The 18,879-nt window shown below is 49.2% G+C and overlaps 2 protein-coding genes across 6 annotated transcripts; one reads left to right on the plus strand and one right to left on the minus strand.

Annotated features, from left to right (window-relative positions):
• Positions 1 to 227: 227 nt before the first annotated feature.
• Positions 228 to 2,169, minus strand: LOC114847178 (gap junction alpha-8 protein-like). Its single transcript, XM_029136653.2, has one exon. The coding sequence runs from the start codon at positions 2,158 to 2,160 to the stop codon at positions 889 to 891; it is 1,272 nt and encodes a 423-aa protein (XP_028992486.1). The 5' UTR covers positions 2,161 to 2,169; the 3' UTR covers positions 228 to 888.
• An 8,399-nt stretch (positions 2,170 to 10,568) lies between these two features.
• gja5a (gap junction protein, alpha 5a) lies at positions 10,569 to 18,379 on the plus strand. Of its 5 annotated transcripts, XM_055505216.1 has the most exons (4): positions 10,569 to 11,721; positions 13,975 to 14,234; positions 14,390 to 14,476; positions 16,089 to 18,379. In XM_055505216.1, exon 4 carries the CDS (start codon positions 16,177 to 16,179, stop codon positions 17,311 to 17,313), a length of 1,137 nt encoding a protein of 378 aa, XP_055361191.1. In that variant the 5' UTR covers positions 10,569 to 11,721; positions 13,975 to 14,234; positions 14,390 to 14,476; positions 16,089 to 16,176; the 3' UTR covers positions 17,314 to 18,379. The 5 variants fall into 5 exon arrangements, with proteins under 5 accessions (XP_055361191.1, XP_055361193.1, XP_055361192.1 ...); XM_055505218.1 differs by lacking the exon at positions 14,390 to 14,476; XM_055505217.1 differs by lacking the exons at positions 13,975 to 14,234; positions 14,390 to 14,476 and having other exon boundaries at positions 10,569 to 11,717.
• The last annotated feature ends 500 nt before the right edge of the window (positions 18,380 to 18,879 follow it).

An 18,879-nucleotide genomic window follows, 5' to 3' on the forward strand; every position in this document is an offset into this window, starting at 1 on the left:
ATGCGAATCTAAAGAGGCAGAGGTGCAGAATCACACTGAAAGAGACGAGACAGGTGGTCGTTTTTCTCCTTTTCCCTCGCTACCTGGTATATAAACATGCAAACCGATCTGTACCGGAGAGAATCCTGTGGAAATGGATGCGTGGATGAGGTGTTGTGACAGTTAATGGCCTTGCACAGAGTCTAAAGCTCAGCGTGTGCAAAAAAACACGACGTGCTCCTCTCGACCTGAACACGGACTCTTCTGCTGCTGCGGCTGAAAGAGCGGCATTCCTGGAGAAGCGGCCGCACTGAACGTGCTGCTGTCCGACTGGGAGTGAAAGCGAACGTCGCCGATCTGCTGACACACGAATGTCCTGAACCTCCTGCCCCTAATCTATCAAACCCCCGAGTAAAAATGTCTAATCGTATGTGATTAAAAGTCTTTCAATAGAAAAAGATGCTAAAAATTGAACATGGATTTTCATCAAGTAAAAACTCCCACCCTGCGTGTGTCCTTTCACATGTTGAAACATAAGAACACGCTGAATAAAAAAAACCTACTCCCCCCTCGTTGAGCTACGTTTTAATCTCATTTTAACACAAACACTCATTTTTTTTGTCGCTTGGTTTAATTGTTGCCTCCGTCCTAAAGGTTTTTATTTATCCCTGTTGATTTTGATTTTCATCCGCTTAGTTTTCAACCTGCCTGTTCCAGAGTATGCATTGTGTGTGTGTGTGTGTGTGTGTGTGTGTGTGTGTGTGTGTGTGTGTGTGTGTGTGTGTGTGTGTGTGTGTGTGTGTGCGCGTGCATGCCTGTGTGCATGCGTGTGTGTGTGTCTCTCTCTCTCTCTCTCCCACGTTGAACATCTTTGCATCTGCAGGTTTACACGCTCCCTCTTTCTCAGGTTCATACAGTGAGATCATCTGACCTGGCCCTGCTGCTGGCTTTACTCAGCCGGCTCAGCGGTCTGGTGTCTTCTATCGTATCCGTGGTCTCCATCGCCGCCTCGGCCGGAGTCGCCCCCTCCCCGTCCGCCGCCCGCTCCACCTCCACATCCTCATCCGCCACCTCCTCCGCCCTCTCGGCTTCCGCCTCCGCCGGCTGCGCCTCCGTGGCGCGCTCTTCGTGTAACGTCACCCCTCCCGTCTCGGTGGTTTGAGCGTAGGAGGGCAGAGTCTCGTCGTACACCTTAGAGATGTCCTCCATGGGCAGCGCCTCCTCGCCCTTCTCCTCCAGGCCCTGGAAGGGCGGGGCCCCCCTGCCAGCCTCCATGCCCACCTCGGCCAGCGGGTAGAGGTGACTCGCTGGGGGCTTCTCTTCCTCCAGCAGCTTGTAGCCCTTGGCTCTCTGCAGAGAGGTCACAGCCAGGGGGGGCAGGCTCTTCCCCTGCGGGGGCAGGGGGGCCGAGCCCTCGCCCTGGGCCGGGCCCGGGCCCGGGGCCGGCTTTCGGAACACAAAGCGAATCTTCTTGAGGCCCAGGTGGCTGATCTCCACAAAGTTGAGGAAGAGGGAGACGCAGGCCACGGCCAGCATGAAGATGATGAAGACGGTCTTCTCTGTGGGGCGGGACACAAAGCAGTCCACTGTGTTGGGGCACGGCCAGCGGCTGCATTTGTACAGCGGCAGGATGCGAAAGCCATAAAGGAAGTACTGACCCACCACAAAACCCACCTCAAACAGAGTCTTGAAGATGATGTGGCAAATGTATGTCCGCAGCAGCGTGCCCTCCAGCCGGAACTTCTTGCTGCCCTTGGTGCTGGTCTCCTTGGTGGTGCGGACGCTGCCCTGGTCGGGCGCCAGCGGCAGGCGCTCCTCGCTCAGCTCCTGCTGGCGGCTCAGTTCCGCCTCCTCGCGCTCCTTGCGCTTCTCCTCCATGTGCACGTGGTGCACGGCGTGGCCCACGTACACCAGAGACGGCGTGGACACGAAGATGATCTGCAGCACCCACAGGCGGATGTGGGAGATGGGGAAGGCCTCGTCGTAGCACACGTTCTCGCAGCCGGGCTGCTGCGTGTTGCACACGTAGTCGGACTGCTCGTCGCCCCACACGAACTCCGCCGCCGTGCCCAAGATCAGGATGCGGAAGATGAAGAGCACCGTGAGCCACACCCGGCCGATCACCGTAGAGTGCTCGTTGACTTCCTCTAAAATATTACCCAGAAAGCTCCAGTCACCCATGATCGGTCCGTAGCACTGCAGGGACGAAGGGTGGGGTCGGCAGGTCGCGTGGGGGGAGGACAGAGAACGGTAAAAGTAAGAAATGTGAGAGAGGAAACGCAAATAAAACTTAAATAACTGCTTTCTGCTGCACATGGTTGTTTTAAAACACAAGCAAAAGTTCACATGCTTTAATAGTCGACGAATTTTGTAAAACTTTGAGTAAATAAATTAAATCTCTTAGCGAAGCAGCAACGCAGCTGCACCGTTAACTCTGTTCAACTCGTGGAGAAACGTGAAAAATCACCAGATCTGTCGCTTTAGCTTTTAAAAAAAACCCACACGGCAACCGACCAACACCAACCTCGCTAAAGACTTATTACTTCGACGCTTCTCCGTTAGGCAAGAAAACCATGAATTGTAATGAAATGGGCAACTTGCCACAGCTGCGGCTCCAGCGAAGTTGAGTCCTGTCCCGTTCTCTTGGCACCCGGCGGGGGAAAGTGAACTTTTTTCTGCCCTCTTTCCCACCTAAAGCCCTGTTCTTGTCGCCCCACTGAGCAGATGTGAATGAATCGGCTCTGATGGTTGGTTTTTAGTTTGCTGCAATATTTAAGCTTGGAGCCAGACGGCCTTTATTTGCCGGGGCGACGTGTGGTGACGCAGAAGACAATAGGATCAACAGAGCCAGCGCGGGGATGTATGGGAGCAGGCCTCAGGCTCTCACAGCAGCGTGGACGCCGTGCGGCCGGGGCACCGGGTCCACGGACAGCGGGCCGGCACCGGGCCGGCACCGGGCCGGCACCCTTCCAACGCATATACTGTTTATGGAGACACAGATGCAGTGGTGGACGAGAGGCAGCATCCTCCGGCTGCACCCGCGCTCATCTGCACAATGACAAACTATAGGATGAGGCAGGAGACGCTGGGCGTCGGTTACACTGTTAATAGAGGCCGTTAAACTGAAGTGAATGTGTACTGCTTCATTAGAATACACAAATAATGTATTTGGTGACCCGTCTTTACATTTTGTCCTCGTGTGACTGAGAAAATGAGGTGTTGACTCTATTGTGCCACGCATACAGCTGCACCGAGTCAGCATAGGCTTCATGAGGCCACATAATATGCATCTGGATGGAGAATCGTTAAAACGTTGCCGAATATAAATACAAATATGCAACAAGCCTGTAATAAATCACATTTAATCTAGGAAATTTACATTAAACATTCAGGGGGTTTATTCTCTATTTTTAATGACATGTTTTCTGACTAAGCTGGTTTTTACTTTATTTATTTTATACATGTGGACATTTTTAGTGACTCCGTTTTAAACAGTGTGGTTATAGCTTCACCTAAAAACGAGCTCGACCTCCGTGTCTCGTCTCATACAGTTACTGGCATGTGAAGCATGTGTGTTGTGATAGGACGCGCTGGGACACTTGCGTAGGACGTGTTTTGGTGGTTAGTCACACGTCTCACAGCAGAGGAGCATCTTTGATCACTGACTCATTCCACACGCGTTTGAAAGACTCTAGTTTTCACTGTTTAAACCCCTAAATTCCCATTATGAAATAACTGTAGGCATCCACAGCCACATGAAACAAATATTTAAATAGAATTAATACACATACAAAAAGAAACTATAAAGTAGTATAGTCACTCACGTCAACACACTAAAACTAAAGACTAAGTAGTTTTGGTAAAACCAACAGCTGCATGATCTCCTGGAAAATATAATTGAATAAATTGCTGAAACACAATTAATTGTACTCTCAATCATTGTATTATTTTTATTTCAGTTTATCATTTTATTGTTTATCATTGCAGCAAATTTAGCTGATTATATTCAGTCTAACACAAATTGAAGAAATTGAATATTCAAATATTTCAACACCTTCAATTAGTTGTAATTATATAAGTATTTAACTTGATGTTTTTTACATTTTTTTGTAAATGCATTTACTTTTTTTGTTCTCCTCATTTTTCCTAATGAAACATTTGACATTTGTAATTAAAGAAAAATAACTGCCTATAAACTCTAAAACCTTAAATAAGCCTGGGTGGTGTTAGCAATAAATCATATATAATAATATTTCTTATCTGTTAACTAATATTTATTATCTACATGTATGAAACATCTACATGTTTGTAAAGCTGTGTGAACATCTGTTAAAATCATTTTTGATAAGGTTGTAATACTGTAATAATCCCAGAGTTCACATCTGTCTGTTCTCAGTCACATGTAAATGTGTTTCTCTATATGTCTGTGTTTTTCTGAATCTCTCTGGGTTTTAGGAAATGTTTAGGAAACGGGCAACAGGATGTTGAGAACTACATGTTGAACTACTACATGAGAACATTCAAATAGAAAGCTCTCTATGAAGCTAAAGTCGTTTCTGCTAAAACTGCGCCAGGACCCAGAATGTTTATTTGAAGAAAACGCTGTTTGCCTGTTATCTAAACCAAATCTTGTTCTGTGAGTAAAACACTAATGGAACAAATTAAATAAAGGAACTAAACAGTTCCACAGCAGCCTGAAGCACACGCTGTATTTACACTTACACAACTCATTTCCTTTTAAACAATCTAATTTCCAGCTTTCACAGCTCCTGCTCCCAGTTTGAACCAACGCTGGCGTCCATTCATGAGTAACACGAGTGCAATTCTATAAGGATGTCACACACTGACATTTAATATTAACTATTAAATATTAAAGTGGTTTGCTCAAATAATGTCAGTTGTAGTTCATATATAAAACATAGGAGTTTCAATATTAATATATAATGGTTTCAATCATTTAATCATATTAAATTTATATTAATCATCTAAATTTATTTCCATTTTTAAACATGGCTGCCTCCGCTCTGCCCATCATTAGGACACACCCTCCCTGTCTCTGAGCCAATGGCGTCGCGGCCCTGGTGGACCCCACTGGGCCGCTCGACCCGATAGGCCACCTCCTGATGTCTGCTGGCGGCAAAGCAAGGCTCCGGTGACCAAACAGCCTGTTAAACCAGAGCCACGCCCGCCCCAGACACACATGCCGCCATGTTGAACGTCCCCAAATCATTTGCTATGGGTTCTCCCTGAATAATCTAGTCTCCGCGTATCCAGGGGCAGTGTGACATCTTCTAATATAAAAGTGTCCTCGCTGTCCTCTGGGCCCCTGTGGCTCATGGGCTCGGCCCGTTGTGTTGAAGGCATCAGAGAGCGTCCACCGAGCTGTGGGACCAGGGGGACTCCCTTTAAAGAGGCTGTGTGTTGGTATAGTGGACGCTCGCATGTTAAGCCCCACGATGGGCGCGTGAATGGCCCTGGGATTTCACACAAAGACATGATGTCATGATGCAGGGCGCGGACTCCATTGAGCATGTGCAGCGAGGCGTGCGGCCAGATTAGAGCGCCGAAGCAGGGCCGCTCGCGGTCAACCAGGATGCTAGCATGCTAACAAACGTATCGAAGGCCGATCTGCCTGTGGCGCGATGGTGCCACGCGCTTCCTGCTCGCGGGGCCTTTCAAAGACAGGACGGAACCCGGGTCCGAGCGTGGAACCGCCTTATCGACGAGATTCAAGACATCGCGTTAACACAACAATATGCATTATGCGATTCCGACGTGCTGGCAGGGGGCTGGTTTGATTTGGCCTCGCGGTTAGCGCTCACACAATTAACATCTGCCTCCACTCCCCGAGGGAAAACACGTTACGGGAGCAGTGTTTATTTTGATAAAGATGAACCATAACTGAAGGCGGAGGTCGGAGCTGCAGCTTTCCATCTCCCAACACTCAACTTCACACACATTCAGGGTTCCTCTAGTTTCCCCGTCTGACGACGCATCCAATCAGAATGGGGATTTGAAACGTTGAACCTGTTGTTTACGGGCGATTGCTCATTCGTCTGATTTACAGCGGACGTCCTATTCTGGAAAACAAGCCAGTGGTTCCTGCACATTCCAGCTTCCCAGCAGGGAGGACGAGCACGAGCGTCAGGCGTGAGACGAACTCCCCCAGGAGCTGATGTTTTTATTATATACGGTCCTGTTCCCTGGGATTTACTGAGAAACACAGCGCCGTCCTGCTTTTGGCACAATCCGCTAAGAGGCCTTCAAATAATTCCTGGGCGCTGATAGGGGGCATCCTTTAGTCAGTGAAGAGCTACAGGCCTGTGAACCAAGTCCACACAGCTTTAAACCTACAGTCGGCATCAGGTGAATGCTTCAGTGCTCAGCCAGGTTCACAGACATTTCTATATATTTAAATTACCACCGAAAATTAAATTACACCAAATGTTAAACCGTTATGTTACAAATACTGCATTTACTGGAGCAATAAAAATGAACATCTGTCCTGACGTCTGTGTCTTTTCGTTGCAGCTTTCACCGCATGAACCGTCACTTTCACAAGCCCAGAAAGAAAAACGCCTTTCATTGCGGTTAAAGAGACGGCGTGAGCGATGCCCTCCGCTGATACAACATGACCTCGTGTGTCCGTGTCTCATGACACAGCACCACACTGAGACCTCAATGGCGTACGGCTTAAGCTTGAAGACAAAGACACACACTTGTTTCTGAATGGTTGTTTATTCAGCGTGCAAACAGAACTCCGTATATATTTGTTCCCTCGTGTGCAAGTTTCATGGAGTCTCTTTGTTGCTTGGTGACCTACTGCTCCGGCGACAAAGCCTTCGCTAAGTTTTCTGTTTTTTTCATGACTCATCTGTTCAGAGGCGCGTCTTTTGTTTTTACGTGGAGCTATTAAACGTTCAAATGCCATTTACCAGCAGCTCTCTTTGTTTCTCTCCACACCTTCAAGTGTGAACATTGGTCTCCGGCCATTTCGCGTTTCCTCTGAGAACCAAGCACTTGTCGCTTTCCTTCCAACAGTGAGAAAGTTTTAAAACCGCTCAAATCCATAACGGTGACAGTGCACGGAGTGGAAGCTGGTGGGACGACTGATAAAAGCTGCGGCGCACAGCGGGGGGTCCGACCATCATAAAACAGAGGAAGAGGTCGGCCGTCAGTCAGGATAAGTTGCAATGCGTTCACACACGCAGAGGCCCAGCGGCATGTGTCACATCTGGGCCCCGGCCACAGCATTGTGTTTCTGAGAGCGGAGTTCTGGTCGCCCCGCTGGACCCGGGTTCCAGCATTGTGTTGTGGAGGACAGGGTTGTTGCATTTGGACCGGTCCTCGCGTGCTCAGCCGTGAACGCTGGAGCTGGTCTCATGGGACAGGTCGTCTGGAAGCGCGGCGCACAACACGGGTCACCGGGAACGCCGGCACGCAGCAGCGGCCACACACGGAAAAGCCAAGCAGAAACGCGTCATTTCAACCGGGTCTCAGATTTTCAGTTTGTCCCTCCGTAAATATTTCTCACCGGTCATTGTTGATGGTTTGTTATAGAGTTAAATACAGATTGATGGTACGATTGCAGGAGCCACTTGTGTGTTTACACCGTTCGAAGGCTCTACTGTTTGGACCCACTACCTGCATTTGTGCTTAAGGTTCCCGTTCCACGTCCTGTCCCAACACCAGCGAACACCACCCTCTTGTGTCTGAGAGAGGAGGCGTCCGGTTCACTACACACCAGCAACTGCACAAACACGCACGTCTGTGGGATTGATGCGATTCATTGTTCATTATTTGCTGCAGTTCCCATTCCCAGAACGACTTCCCTTTTCGCCGGAGTCACCGTGGGGGAATGACACACAGTCCGGCGGCCTGGAAGCCGATGCCTCCGCAGTTGTACGGGTTCCATGTCGTCTGGCCTGAGGTGAGACAGAAAGGGTGAGAGACGAAGCGGGGATTGTTCTCACCAGTGCAGGAGGAAGTGGAAGGGCAGCTTCCTCTCTGGGTAACACCAGGCTCCCTGGGAGGGAGAGGAGAATCAGTGTTCACACAGTGGTGGTGGTGGTGGTGGGGGGGGGTTGTGGGGGCAACAGGAGGCATTAATGGAGGGAGAATGCAAGTGCTGTGTGCAACGTAACGTAACAACGTTTCCTTGAGATTTACAGTGGTTCTGATATCAAACCACCTGTTAAAGTACTCGTTAATCACCATAGCAACAGCAGCTAAATGTAAACATTATGCAGTGCTGTATCGCTGGGACTCCGCCAGGTGTTAACGAAACTCCCGAACCTGTGGCGAAGCTGAACAAAAGGAGGATGAAAGTGTTTGGGAGATTAGCGATAAAGATGCGAGGAGGGCGACTGAGGTTCTGCGAAAGGCCGTGGATCCAGATGGGCTGCGGGCAGGAAGCGGAGGAGGACGGCGGGCTCTCAGGGCAGGGCGCCGCCCTCCTGGGGAACGCGTGAGCTGATTTCATGCCTCCAGCCCCTCAGCGGGCCGGCCGCCCCACACAATGTTATCTGCGGATAGGGGTGTCGGCACACACGGTTACACAGTCGCAGCGCCCGGGCATTTTGAGATGATTTAATGTTGTTGCCCCGAGTCGAGCCGAGCGGCGTTAACAATGACCAGGACAAACAGGAAGTCATAAAACACCGCCATGATGTTTGAGGCAGACCCCGCCGAGCGTTAGGTCACGTGTTGGCTTTGATTTCGAATCACGGGGACAACGAGGCCGCTGTGAAACGGCCCCAGAGGCCTGGTCCTGCAGGTTTGACGAACAAGCCTGTGCTTTCATGTGTTGTTTATTTATGGGAGCGTATGAACACACGCAGCCTTTACCGTCAGTCATCATATACGGCTGATGTACGCTGTTCACTGATAGTCGGGGTTAGGGGTCTCGTAGATATCCCTCTTCCTGCATTTGTAAGGCTGCTCCTTCTCCTCAACCTTGCTGGGACGCTCTGACAGGGAGAAATATGGCATTGAGAGCCATGTTTCCTCCAGCTCTGCCCCCATCGTGATAACCTTGGCCTCAGTTGGGTGGAGGAGGAACCAACAAGGTCCAACTGTAACGTTTTGTTTGCTTTCTTTTTCACAAACCACCAGTGATTCCGCAAAATGAACAAAACATTTAATGACCTTATTAGGCGTAAACTGGAGAAGTTCAACAACAGCCTCATTGATGGGTTGGATTTGTCACAGCAGGGAAATCGCATCTTAACAACATTAATGATATTTTCTAAAAACCAAACATTTGCCTCATGTGACTATGAGCCACCACTAATAAATAACACAGAGCCTGAAGCCAAACACGCAAAGGAACTCTGTATCTGTCTGTAGTTTTATCAGATTGAGTTAACAAACATTTTTGATAAATTGATTTCTAAACCTAATAAATTTCATATATCACCTCCTGGAGTGTCTAATAATTTATGGGACCATGTCTGATTAATTATAAAATCACATTACAGAGCCTATGCCTCAGCTACAGATAAACATGACTTCCACAGTCGCTGCATTTGTCTCACTAGTCTGTGCTCCTCTAGCAGATATAGACTATATGCGGAGTCAAAATTAGGGCCTTTGGTCTGAGACAGCATTCAGCCTAGGTCTGAGATCAGCTGGTATGAATAGCTGCAGTCTCACTGGGTAGATTCAACAGCGCTGGAGACAGATGAAGCTTGAGTGACACATAACTAAAATAAACAGCAGACTGACCATCTGCCCTGTTCCTCCCACCTGTCAGTTCAAAAAGAGGCCCCCTGCAGACTAATAATTTACTGCCTCTGAGCATGCTCAGTTAGAGCTGCATGTCCAGGGGGGCGTGTCCATGGGGCGTGTCCAATTTGCAAACCAGGAAGTAAACAAAACCAAAGGCCTACAGAACAAAGTTAAACAAAGTATGTCCTTATTACAAAAGTATGATTACTATTATTCTTTTTTTAAACAATTTTTATTCTTTTCTTTTCCTTTAGCCAGTGTAAGCAAAGTGCGGTTAACAATCTGATCTGATCCAGAGTGAGGTTTATGAGGACACATGGATGTAATGTCCATCAAGCCTGTTTTCCCTCTGACTCGTGTGAGGCAGGACTGTAATGGGGCAGGGTCAGACTCTTGAAAGCTCGGGAGGGTTTACATTAATTCAACCTGGCAGTGTGGGTTTTTTCCATCGAACATGCACACACACTATTCACACTACATTTAAACACAGAGACACACGTACAGTAAATACAAGTGGTTGCAGTCTGTCTGCACACGTTCAGAGCTGCAGCGAGGCTGTGAGTGATGAGATTTGGCAAAGCTGTTGAACGTCACTTCTTTCATGATGTTATTCTCCATGAATGCTGCTCCACTTCTAAACCCGTCCACATGAACTGCACCGTGGAAATAAGAGAGGCCTTTAGAAGGATGAAAGCTAAGAAATGAAGGTCAGAATGAACATTTTGGACTGGATTCTACAGAAATGTACTTGCAGGGTCACTGCTCCTGGCCACAGGTCTGGGTTTGTCATGAGACCCTTTTCACTTAGTTTTTCCTGCTATTTATATGTGCAAATCCCCTTTTCCTTGTGCTGTGGTCAAAGGCTCAGTTGTTAGAGCAGAATTTGGCCATTCAGATCAAGATTAGGCCATGACACTGAGAAAACGAAGCGAGCTGAGATAATGAACAAGAGCTCAAACAATTAGTGTCTTTGACTGCGACAAGTAGTCACATCCACTGAAAAGACACATGGAACAGACTCAAAACATGCGTTAACCCTAATTAACATCAAAGCAGTAAATACGCTGTAAAACATACTGGGCTTTATGGAGCCTTTCAAAACAGTTAGAGCTAAAAGTTTCCTTTTTTGTTTGGTAAATCTTTTTCAGCCTAATTAAATACTTCTGAGCCTTCATCAAAGAAGAATCAGTCCTAAATAGTAAGTGTAGACAGGGAGTGGCGCTGAGAGACAGCAAACGAGAAAACAAGAAGGAAGGAAGCAAGGAAGGAAGAAGGGAAAGAGTTGGAGGATGAGCTGCTTTACTTTTAGGCTCTTCGACCCTGACGTTACAGAATATGAGAAGAGGAGGGAGCCGACATCCTGAACAAAGTAAGTACAGTGTGTCTCAGGTCCAACAGTGTTGCGTTTGTGTTCACTGGGGTGTTTTTGCTTTTGGCAAGTTAGAATCTGCTTAGATTTTTTATGTGTTTTCAAAGCAGAGCAAATGTTTGGATGTTTGACCTATTTATCCAGAATTCTTCATGTTCAGTTTTCTAATGTAGCATCAGTCATTATTACAGTAGGCTTTGTGTGCCGGGTACAGACAGCTCAGCTGCTGACCTAGAGGAGTGCTCAGCGAACGCGAGCACACTGAAGCGTACTCCGGGTGGAATTACCATTGATCCCAGAAAACAATTCCACTTCCCGTCCTGTTGCCGGAGAATGCTTCCCAGCAAAAAATAGAGCACCAGGGATGTAAGGAAAAAAAGGGGGAGGAAGAAGAGGAGGAGATGGAGGAGGAGAGAGCGAAGGGAGGGCCATGGGCGGTGGGGGGTACTCTTGTGATGCCCTCCTTTTCTTCTCGTGCCCCCGGTGTGGACGACCAGTTCAGTGTCGGGACGCGGAGCTCAGCCTGTTGCTGCCGATGCTCCACAGGACGTGTGGTCTCTGCACCTCCTCAGAAGGAGACGCGTCTCGCCAGTGGACAGGCCAGAAGGAGGAAACGCCACAGACGACGTCAAGCAGGAAGGCAGGTAGGCCACAAAACGCGCATCAGACCAGGCAAAAAGCTGCAGCGATACACGCTCCGATCTCCAGGAGGCCGCTGAGCGCTGGCCGGTCACTCCACCTCTGCTCACAACGCTCACAGGAAATGAATACATTTAAACTGCGTTTAAAGTCACGAGAGCCACCGGCAAATGGGTACAAGCTCCGTGTAACTGTTACCTAGAGGCATCTGAGAAGCGTTTCCAAATGTCTACGTGAGTTGACCAAAACTATATGGTAGAAATTTGGTGTTTTAAAAAAGCCTGTTACTTCAACACAGAAAAACACACTTTGCTGCATTGACATTCTGGCAGATCGGTATATGTTCAGCTTATATCTACATTTGTTCATATATACAGTTTCACCCATTCTCATTGACTCATCAACCGTGCACAGCCATTAAAACCTTCATATTACAGTGGAGCAACAGGTGAGATCGAACTGACTCTCCGAGGACTCTGGTGTCGTGTTCACTGGCAATCGCCAAAATAAAATCCGATTCAAATAAATAATAATAAAAATAGATATCACATGCCAAACATTTACAATCCAGCCTCCCTCCAGAAATAGCAGCCATCCAGGGATTGTAACTGGGAGCGCGTTTGTCTGAAATTTCCTCCATGAAGCACCTTGCAGCTGTCTCGCCGGCGGGTTCCAGGGCAGTGCCACGCGCAGCTAAACAATAGATCACAGCAGGCCTGTGGCTCTGTGTACATCAGTGGGCAGATGAAGAGCCAGAAAGCCATGTAGGGTAGCGGCGCCACATGGGCCCAGCGGCTCCTGCCGCTTTGACTGATCCATGGCGGCCGAGCTCCACGCCGGGCGACAGGTGACTCGGTCCAAATCGCCCCGCGTCGGACCCACCGTGTGGGTCACACTATCCGCGCAGCTAAACTTAAACATGTTCATCCTCCTTCGTAATCCTGGCGCTCGTGGGCTCAGAACACGCGTTGCCCCCGCAGCTCGGCAGCTGCTGCAATGCATTCTGGGATCTCCGCACGTGCTCAGGTTCGGGTTCCAAAGGAAACAGGTGAGCTTCACTTGGAAATTAAAAAGTAAAACGTAGTCAGTTATGGTACAATACAATAACCTACTGTCAGATATTAACATCATCCTCCACCAGCGTCTGTGCGACCACATATGTTTTTACATAATGAGCTTTTGATTCTGAGTTTGACTTATGATGAAAATGACCGATTGGCCTCCAGGTGACGCAGCTCCTGAGCCCCACGTACAGATCCTGAGTGAGATTCCTCAGTCTCCTGCACACATTATGTAAATATTCAACCTAAAGGCTTTTTCTTCCTGATAGTCTAAACAAAAAGGGAAGCAGCCCGATGAAACGCGTCCCACCTCAGCCAGTTCATCCTGTGAGGATCCAGAGTCAAAACAGGGCCCTGGAAGGTGCACGGCCCTGGAGGAAGGTTTAAATCTCTGCTTCTTCACATAGTAACACAACTAAAAAGAGTCAGTGATTTCACCTGGGGCATAAATCTGCAACCACTGCTTGATGCACAACGTCATGGTCCTATAAAACCTCAGGCCGAGAGCTTCCTTCCAGCTGATGCTCGTCCCACGCTGACTCCTGAGGCAGAGAATCGCTGCCCTTTAAGGCAAAATTCCGGCTGGTCCGGCACATCGGAGGATTTATTGTTGTGTTGCGCGCCAGAGACAACACAGCATTCAGTCTGACGGTGTCAAATAGCTGCTCGTGCTCTCCTCCTCCTGACGCTTGACGCTCACTCTTGACGCACTGAGTGATGTCAGGAGAGATAAGTCAGAGGTGCACGGTGGCTCCTCTAAATACCTTGTAACTGCCTTGTCCATTACTTGTCCCGCACTCTGCCACAGGAGGTATAAACAGCCGTGACAGCCATGACGGTGCGCAGGCGACCCGGACGCCTCGGCTCCTATGATCACACTAAATCCCTGCTTATTGCCAGGCGCCCAGAGAGCCAACAGACACGCGGGTCTGACTGACGACCGGCGGCGAGCGGCTTTTACAACCTAGAGGAGTGACTCGACCGTGACCTTCGTGGCCCCGGCCCTCCCGCTCCCTTTAATGCGCTGTTCCTTTCGTCCGTCGGAAATCATATTGTTTGAGATTGTTTCCTCTGAGAACAGGAAGCGCCGGTGGGGGGTGGGGGGGGGGGGGGGGGGGGGGGGGGGGTGGCGCACACTAAAACCCTGCCTTTTCCTGGCAGGTCCTAATTGCTCTTTGTCTGCACTACTCATCATAGGAAAGACTCCATTCCCACCGCTGTGTGTAAATACTAGTCCAGACTGTCGGCCACATTGGTGATGGAGAGTCCTCAGCAGTCACGGAACAGATCAGACCCGTTTGAGCAGGTGCCTCCTGCTGCTGTGCTGCTCGGCTCACGCTCCCTTCTCCTCGGCCTCTCGGCCCGTTTGTGATTTACCTCCACCCAACATCAGCAGCTCCCTCGGAGCCAGGCTCCTGCAGCAGCACAGGGGATCTGAGCCTTGGCGGTGGATGGAGGTTGGTCATATCACTGGGCTGCTTTCCTGCCTCCAGTTCTTTTATTCCGTATATATACTTGATAGAGACGCTGAGGGAGGGGGAGGGACAGAGGGTCATGGCCATTTAGACCAACTCTCTCTCTCACACATAACCAGTCAGACAATTCATTGCAGTGTGGAGCGGCAGTAGAAGTGACTTATCTGTGTGCGGGAAATGGAAGCAGCCACTTATGGATTACACTTGGAGGCGGATGAGGGGTGGTAAGAAACAACATCAGCTCCTTGTTTGGCTTTTTTTACGCTCTGTGATTGTAGTGATTATGCTGCGTGTCCCTCTTCTCACCGGGCACGCCATTAAAATAACAGCTTGTCTTAATAGCACACGGCTTTTGCCCAATGTATACGTTTTCTGTAAGAGTGCTGAGTGGGGCTGTAACTCCAGGTGTGTGACGTGTCGGAAAAACTCGTCAAACGCTTCACCTCCAGCCCGTCTTTGATCTCTATCTGCACAGTAAAACATGGAAGTCAGCCTATAACCATGGTTTATGTAGATGCCACGGGTCATCCTTCAATGGGTGTCGGATGGGTTTGCTAGCCCATCAGTGGACGGGGTCATTTATGGCGCTCATAAAGCTGTCTGGGGAACTACCTTATAGGGTTATTCTCAGCTAAGACTCGCCAGGGTGACACTGCCATGTTTGGAACCCGCCCAATCGCTTACTAACGCTGGAGTGAAGGTGGAAAGACGGACACATATACCCACATATGGTGCATGGATGGAGAAATGGGCCTATTACAATGACTTCAGGGTGTGTAGGGAGTGTAGGCGGGCGTAGAAGGATGTAGGAGGGTATAGGAGGGTGTAAAGGGGCGTTGGAGGCTGTAATATGGTATAGGAGAGTATAAATGGGTGTAGGAGGGTATAAAGGGGTATAGGAGGATGTAAGAGGTTCTAAAGCCGTATAAGAGGGTGTAGGAGGGTATAAAGGGGTGTAGGAGGATGTAAGAGGGTATAAAGCGGTATAGGAGGGTGTAGGATAGTATAGGAAGGTATAAAGGGCGTAGGAAGATGTAGAAGCATATAAAGGGTGTAGAGGGGTGGAGGAGGATGTAGGCGGGTATAGGAGGGTATAAAGGGGTGTAGGAGGATGTTATATGGTATAAAGCGGTATAGAAGGGTATAGGGGGGTATAAATGGGTGTAGGAGGGTATAAAGGGGTGTAGGAGGATGTAAGAGGGTCTAAAGCCGTATAAGAGGGTGTAGGAGGGTATAAAGGGGTGTAGGAGGGTATAAAGGGGTGTAGGAGGATTAATATGGTATAAAGCAGTATAGGAGGGTGTAGGAGGGTATAGGGGGGTATAAAGGAGTATATGAGGCTGTAGGACGATAGGACGCAGCCTGTTGAGTGAAGCGTGCTGGTTGTGTGCCACCAGCCAGATGGAGGCTGCAGCTCAGGCCAGGTCACAGCACTAAGAGGACACGGTCTCCTAGCAGTGACTGGCCCTGTGGCAGCCAGTTGACCTCCCTGCCAGTCCGTCGTGCTGCATATAATTCATAGAGCAATGTAATCAAGCATTCCTGACTATTTCATCTGAAAACAGCCTCATTATTTGCTTTTACGTGTCTCCCATACTTTCTCTCTCTCTCTCTCTCTGTGATCCCCTATCATGGGAAATCGGTTGTTCTCATGCCGTGGTGTCCAGCCCCCAAGCAATTCACAGGGAAGAGCAGCTATTTTTGTGCATATGATGCCACACACAGTCACTCAAATAATGACATAGAGAAATATACAGTGAGAAACCTACAGATGTGACTCATTACATTCTTTTTTCTGTTTACTCCCTCTCTGCTCTGTTCATTTCACCACCTCAGCGACCTTTCACCTCTACCCTTCCTCCTTTTCGTCCTGTCTCTCCTCTCTCTTCAGTGTTGCTGCCGCGCGTCCGGTCTGTGAGCAGTGATGGGGGACTGGAGTCTCCTGGGGAATTTCCTAGAGGAGGTCCAGGAACACTCCACGTCGGTTGGGAAGGTCTGGCTCACCGTCCTCTTCATCTTCCGCATCCTGGTGCTGGGCACGGCGGCCGAGTCGTCCTGGGGCGACGAGCAGAGCGACTTCCTGTGTGACACCCAGCAGCCCGGTTGCACCAACGTGTGCTACGACAGCGCCTTCCCCATCGCCCACATCCGCTACTGGGTGCTGCAGATTGTCTTCGTCTCCACGCCGTCCCTCATCTACATGGGCCACGCCATGCACACGGTGCGCCGGGAGGAGAAGCGGCGCAGGAGGGAGCAGGAGGAGAGGGAGGCCGGAGCCGAGGGCGGAGGAGACCTGGAGGGGGAGAAGGAGTACCTGCAGCAGAAGGAGATGACGTCCGAGGGCACGGGCCGCGTTCGCCTGAAGGGGGCGCTGCTGCAGACTTACATCCTGAGCATCCTGATCCGCCTGGCGATGGAGGTGACGTTTATCGTGGTGCAGTACCTGATCTATGGCGTGTTCCTCAAAGCGCTGTACCTGTGTGAGACCTGGCCCTGCCCCAACCCAGTCAACTGCTACATGTCCCGGCCCACGGAGAAGAACGTCTTCATCATTTTCATGCTGGTGGTGGCCGGAGTGTCTCTGCTGCTCTCTGTGTTGGAGCTGTACCACCTCATTTGGAAGAGCATGAGGAAGTGCGTCCGCAATAAGGTGATGCAGAGGAGCCACCACAGAGCGGTGACGGTGGTGACCGCAGCCCTGGAGCCCAACAGCCCCTCCAGGCCCTCGGCCTCCTGCACCCCTCCCCCTGACTTCACCCAGTGCCTGGCAGCGCAGAGCTCCATCAACCCCATGGCCTCCATGGCCTCGCATCCCTTCAACACCAGAATGGCTCTGCAGCAGAACTCGGTCAACTTGGCCACCGAGCGCCACCACAGCTGTGACAACATAGAGGACGAGGAGGACTTCCTGAGGATGAGATACGACCAGGCACCAGCGCAGCTGCCCAACAGCTGCTCCCCATCGCCGCTGCTTCCCTCTGGCTACATGAAGGACAAGCGTCGCCTGAGCAGGACCAGCGGAACCAGCAGCCGCGCCCGACAGGACGACCTGGCGGTGTAGGTCCACGAGCACCGAGCGGAGAAGAGGAGGGAGAGCCCTCCAGAACCAAAGAGAAAGAACAGGAAGCTCTGTTTAGCAAGACCATGCGCTGCTTCTGGATGAAAGACTGAGCATGAGCTCAGAATAACGAGCTGCGCAATATTAAAGCCCAGCACTTGAACAGCGATGGACTGAATGTCCAGATTAAGAAGAGACTGTAATGTGAGCAGACCATGAGTCTAAGAGCTTGAAAAACTAACAACCACACTGCAAAAGGAATGAGAGCAGGGCAACAGATGTGACACCTGCCTATTGCACAGTCGACGTTTTAATTAGGCAGTGACAGCCAAAAAAGTGAAGGAAGGAGACAATAATAGCATCTCAGTGATTCGGTTTCTCATAATCACCCTGTGACTTTAATTAGCACAACCAACATTACGGAGAGAAAACAGAGACTTGATCTGCGAAAAGCTGTGAAGCTCGCTGCGCGTGTGCAGCATGTGCCTTAGCAAGTGTGAAGAAGCACCACGGAACATGTTTATGCGTACGCACTATTATTGCACTATTCATTACCTGTAGGTCAACAACAACACGCATTGAAGAATGACGACTTAACGGCGTGAACGAGTGTGTGTGTGACGGCAGCCTTTGTGTGTGTGTGAACGTCGCCTGGTTCAGGGTTTTCCTGTTGAACGTGAAGCCTTGCTGAGGTGGTGGCTATGAGCAGAAACAGCCACTAAGTGGCAACATTGCACTTGTGATTTTTTGTCTTCCTCTTGGAACCGTTATGTAAATACTGACTTTGTTCCTCCCTGTATGTTTCCATTTCTTTGAATGTGCTTTATTCTGTTTCTGTGGTCTGATCTTACTGTGGACAGATAAACAGGTTGTTCATAATCGTAGGCTGAAAACGAATATTCTTATAGATGAAGGTGTGAAATGTTGTCCATGCTTCATTTCATTTAAGAAGAAGAAACCTTGTTCAGTCTCTACTGTTGTTGTACTGTTTTGTTTCACATTGTTCACCTTTATGCAATAAATGCACCAAAAGCATCATACAATAATAAATCATCCACTGCACAATCTGCACTGATGCCCTGAGTATTTCATCACTTCAAACAGTCATTGTTTACAGCTTTCATTGTTTTCTACTTAAAACATTTAATAGATGTTTTTTAGTCAGCCCAACTGCAAGATCAATGGCTTAAAGCACACAACGATGAATTTTTACATCACACTCCCATCACCAGTTTGCATTTGAAATCTCTTGACACCAGACTGTAGAAGGCGTAGACTATGTACACAAACAAATGCTGCCTCTCCGTCTCTGCCAGACGCCTGAGCACTAGTTTCCATCCTGACTTCCAGGTTCTTCTCTCCACAAGCTGAACAGAGTTGAATCCACCGTAGGTGTTAATTGTGGCTGTTGATTGCTTGTTGTGTTACTGTTGCAGAACAGATTAACTTCTTCAACCATAACTTTTGCCACATTGTGCAGCAAAGAATGCGGGACATAAGCATAATTTGAAGAAGAACAATAGTCAGTATTGTGTCTTTAGTAAAATTGCTTTTGTTTTACCACCCACT

Source organism: Betta splendens, chromosome 21 (genome assembly GCF_900634795.4).
Source record: "Betta splendens chromosome 21, fBetSpl5.4, whole genome shotgun sequence".
Taxonomy (NCBI): Eukaryota; Metazoa; Chordata; class Actinopteri; order Anabantiformes; family Osphronemidae; genus Betta; species Betta splendens.

Coding starts and splice junctions, on each gene's coding strand:
- LOC114847178 (XM_029136653.2), bottom strand. CDS start 2,160: ATGGGTGACTGGAGCTTTCTGGGTAATATTTTAGAGGAAGTCAACGAG.
- gja5a (XM_055505216.1), top strand. CDS start 16,177: ATGGGGGACTGGAGTCTCCTGGGGAATTTCCTAGAGGAGGTCCAGGAA.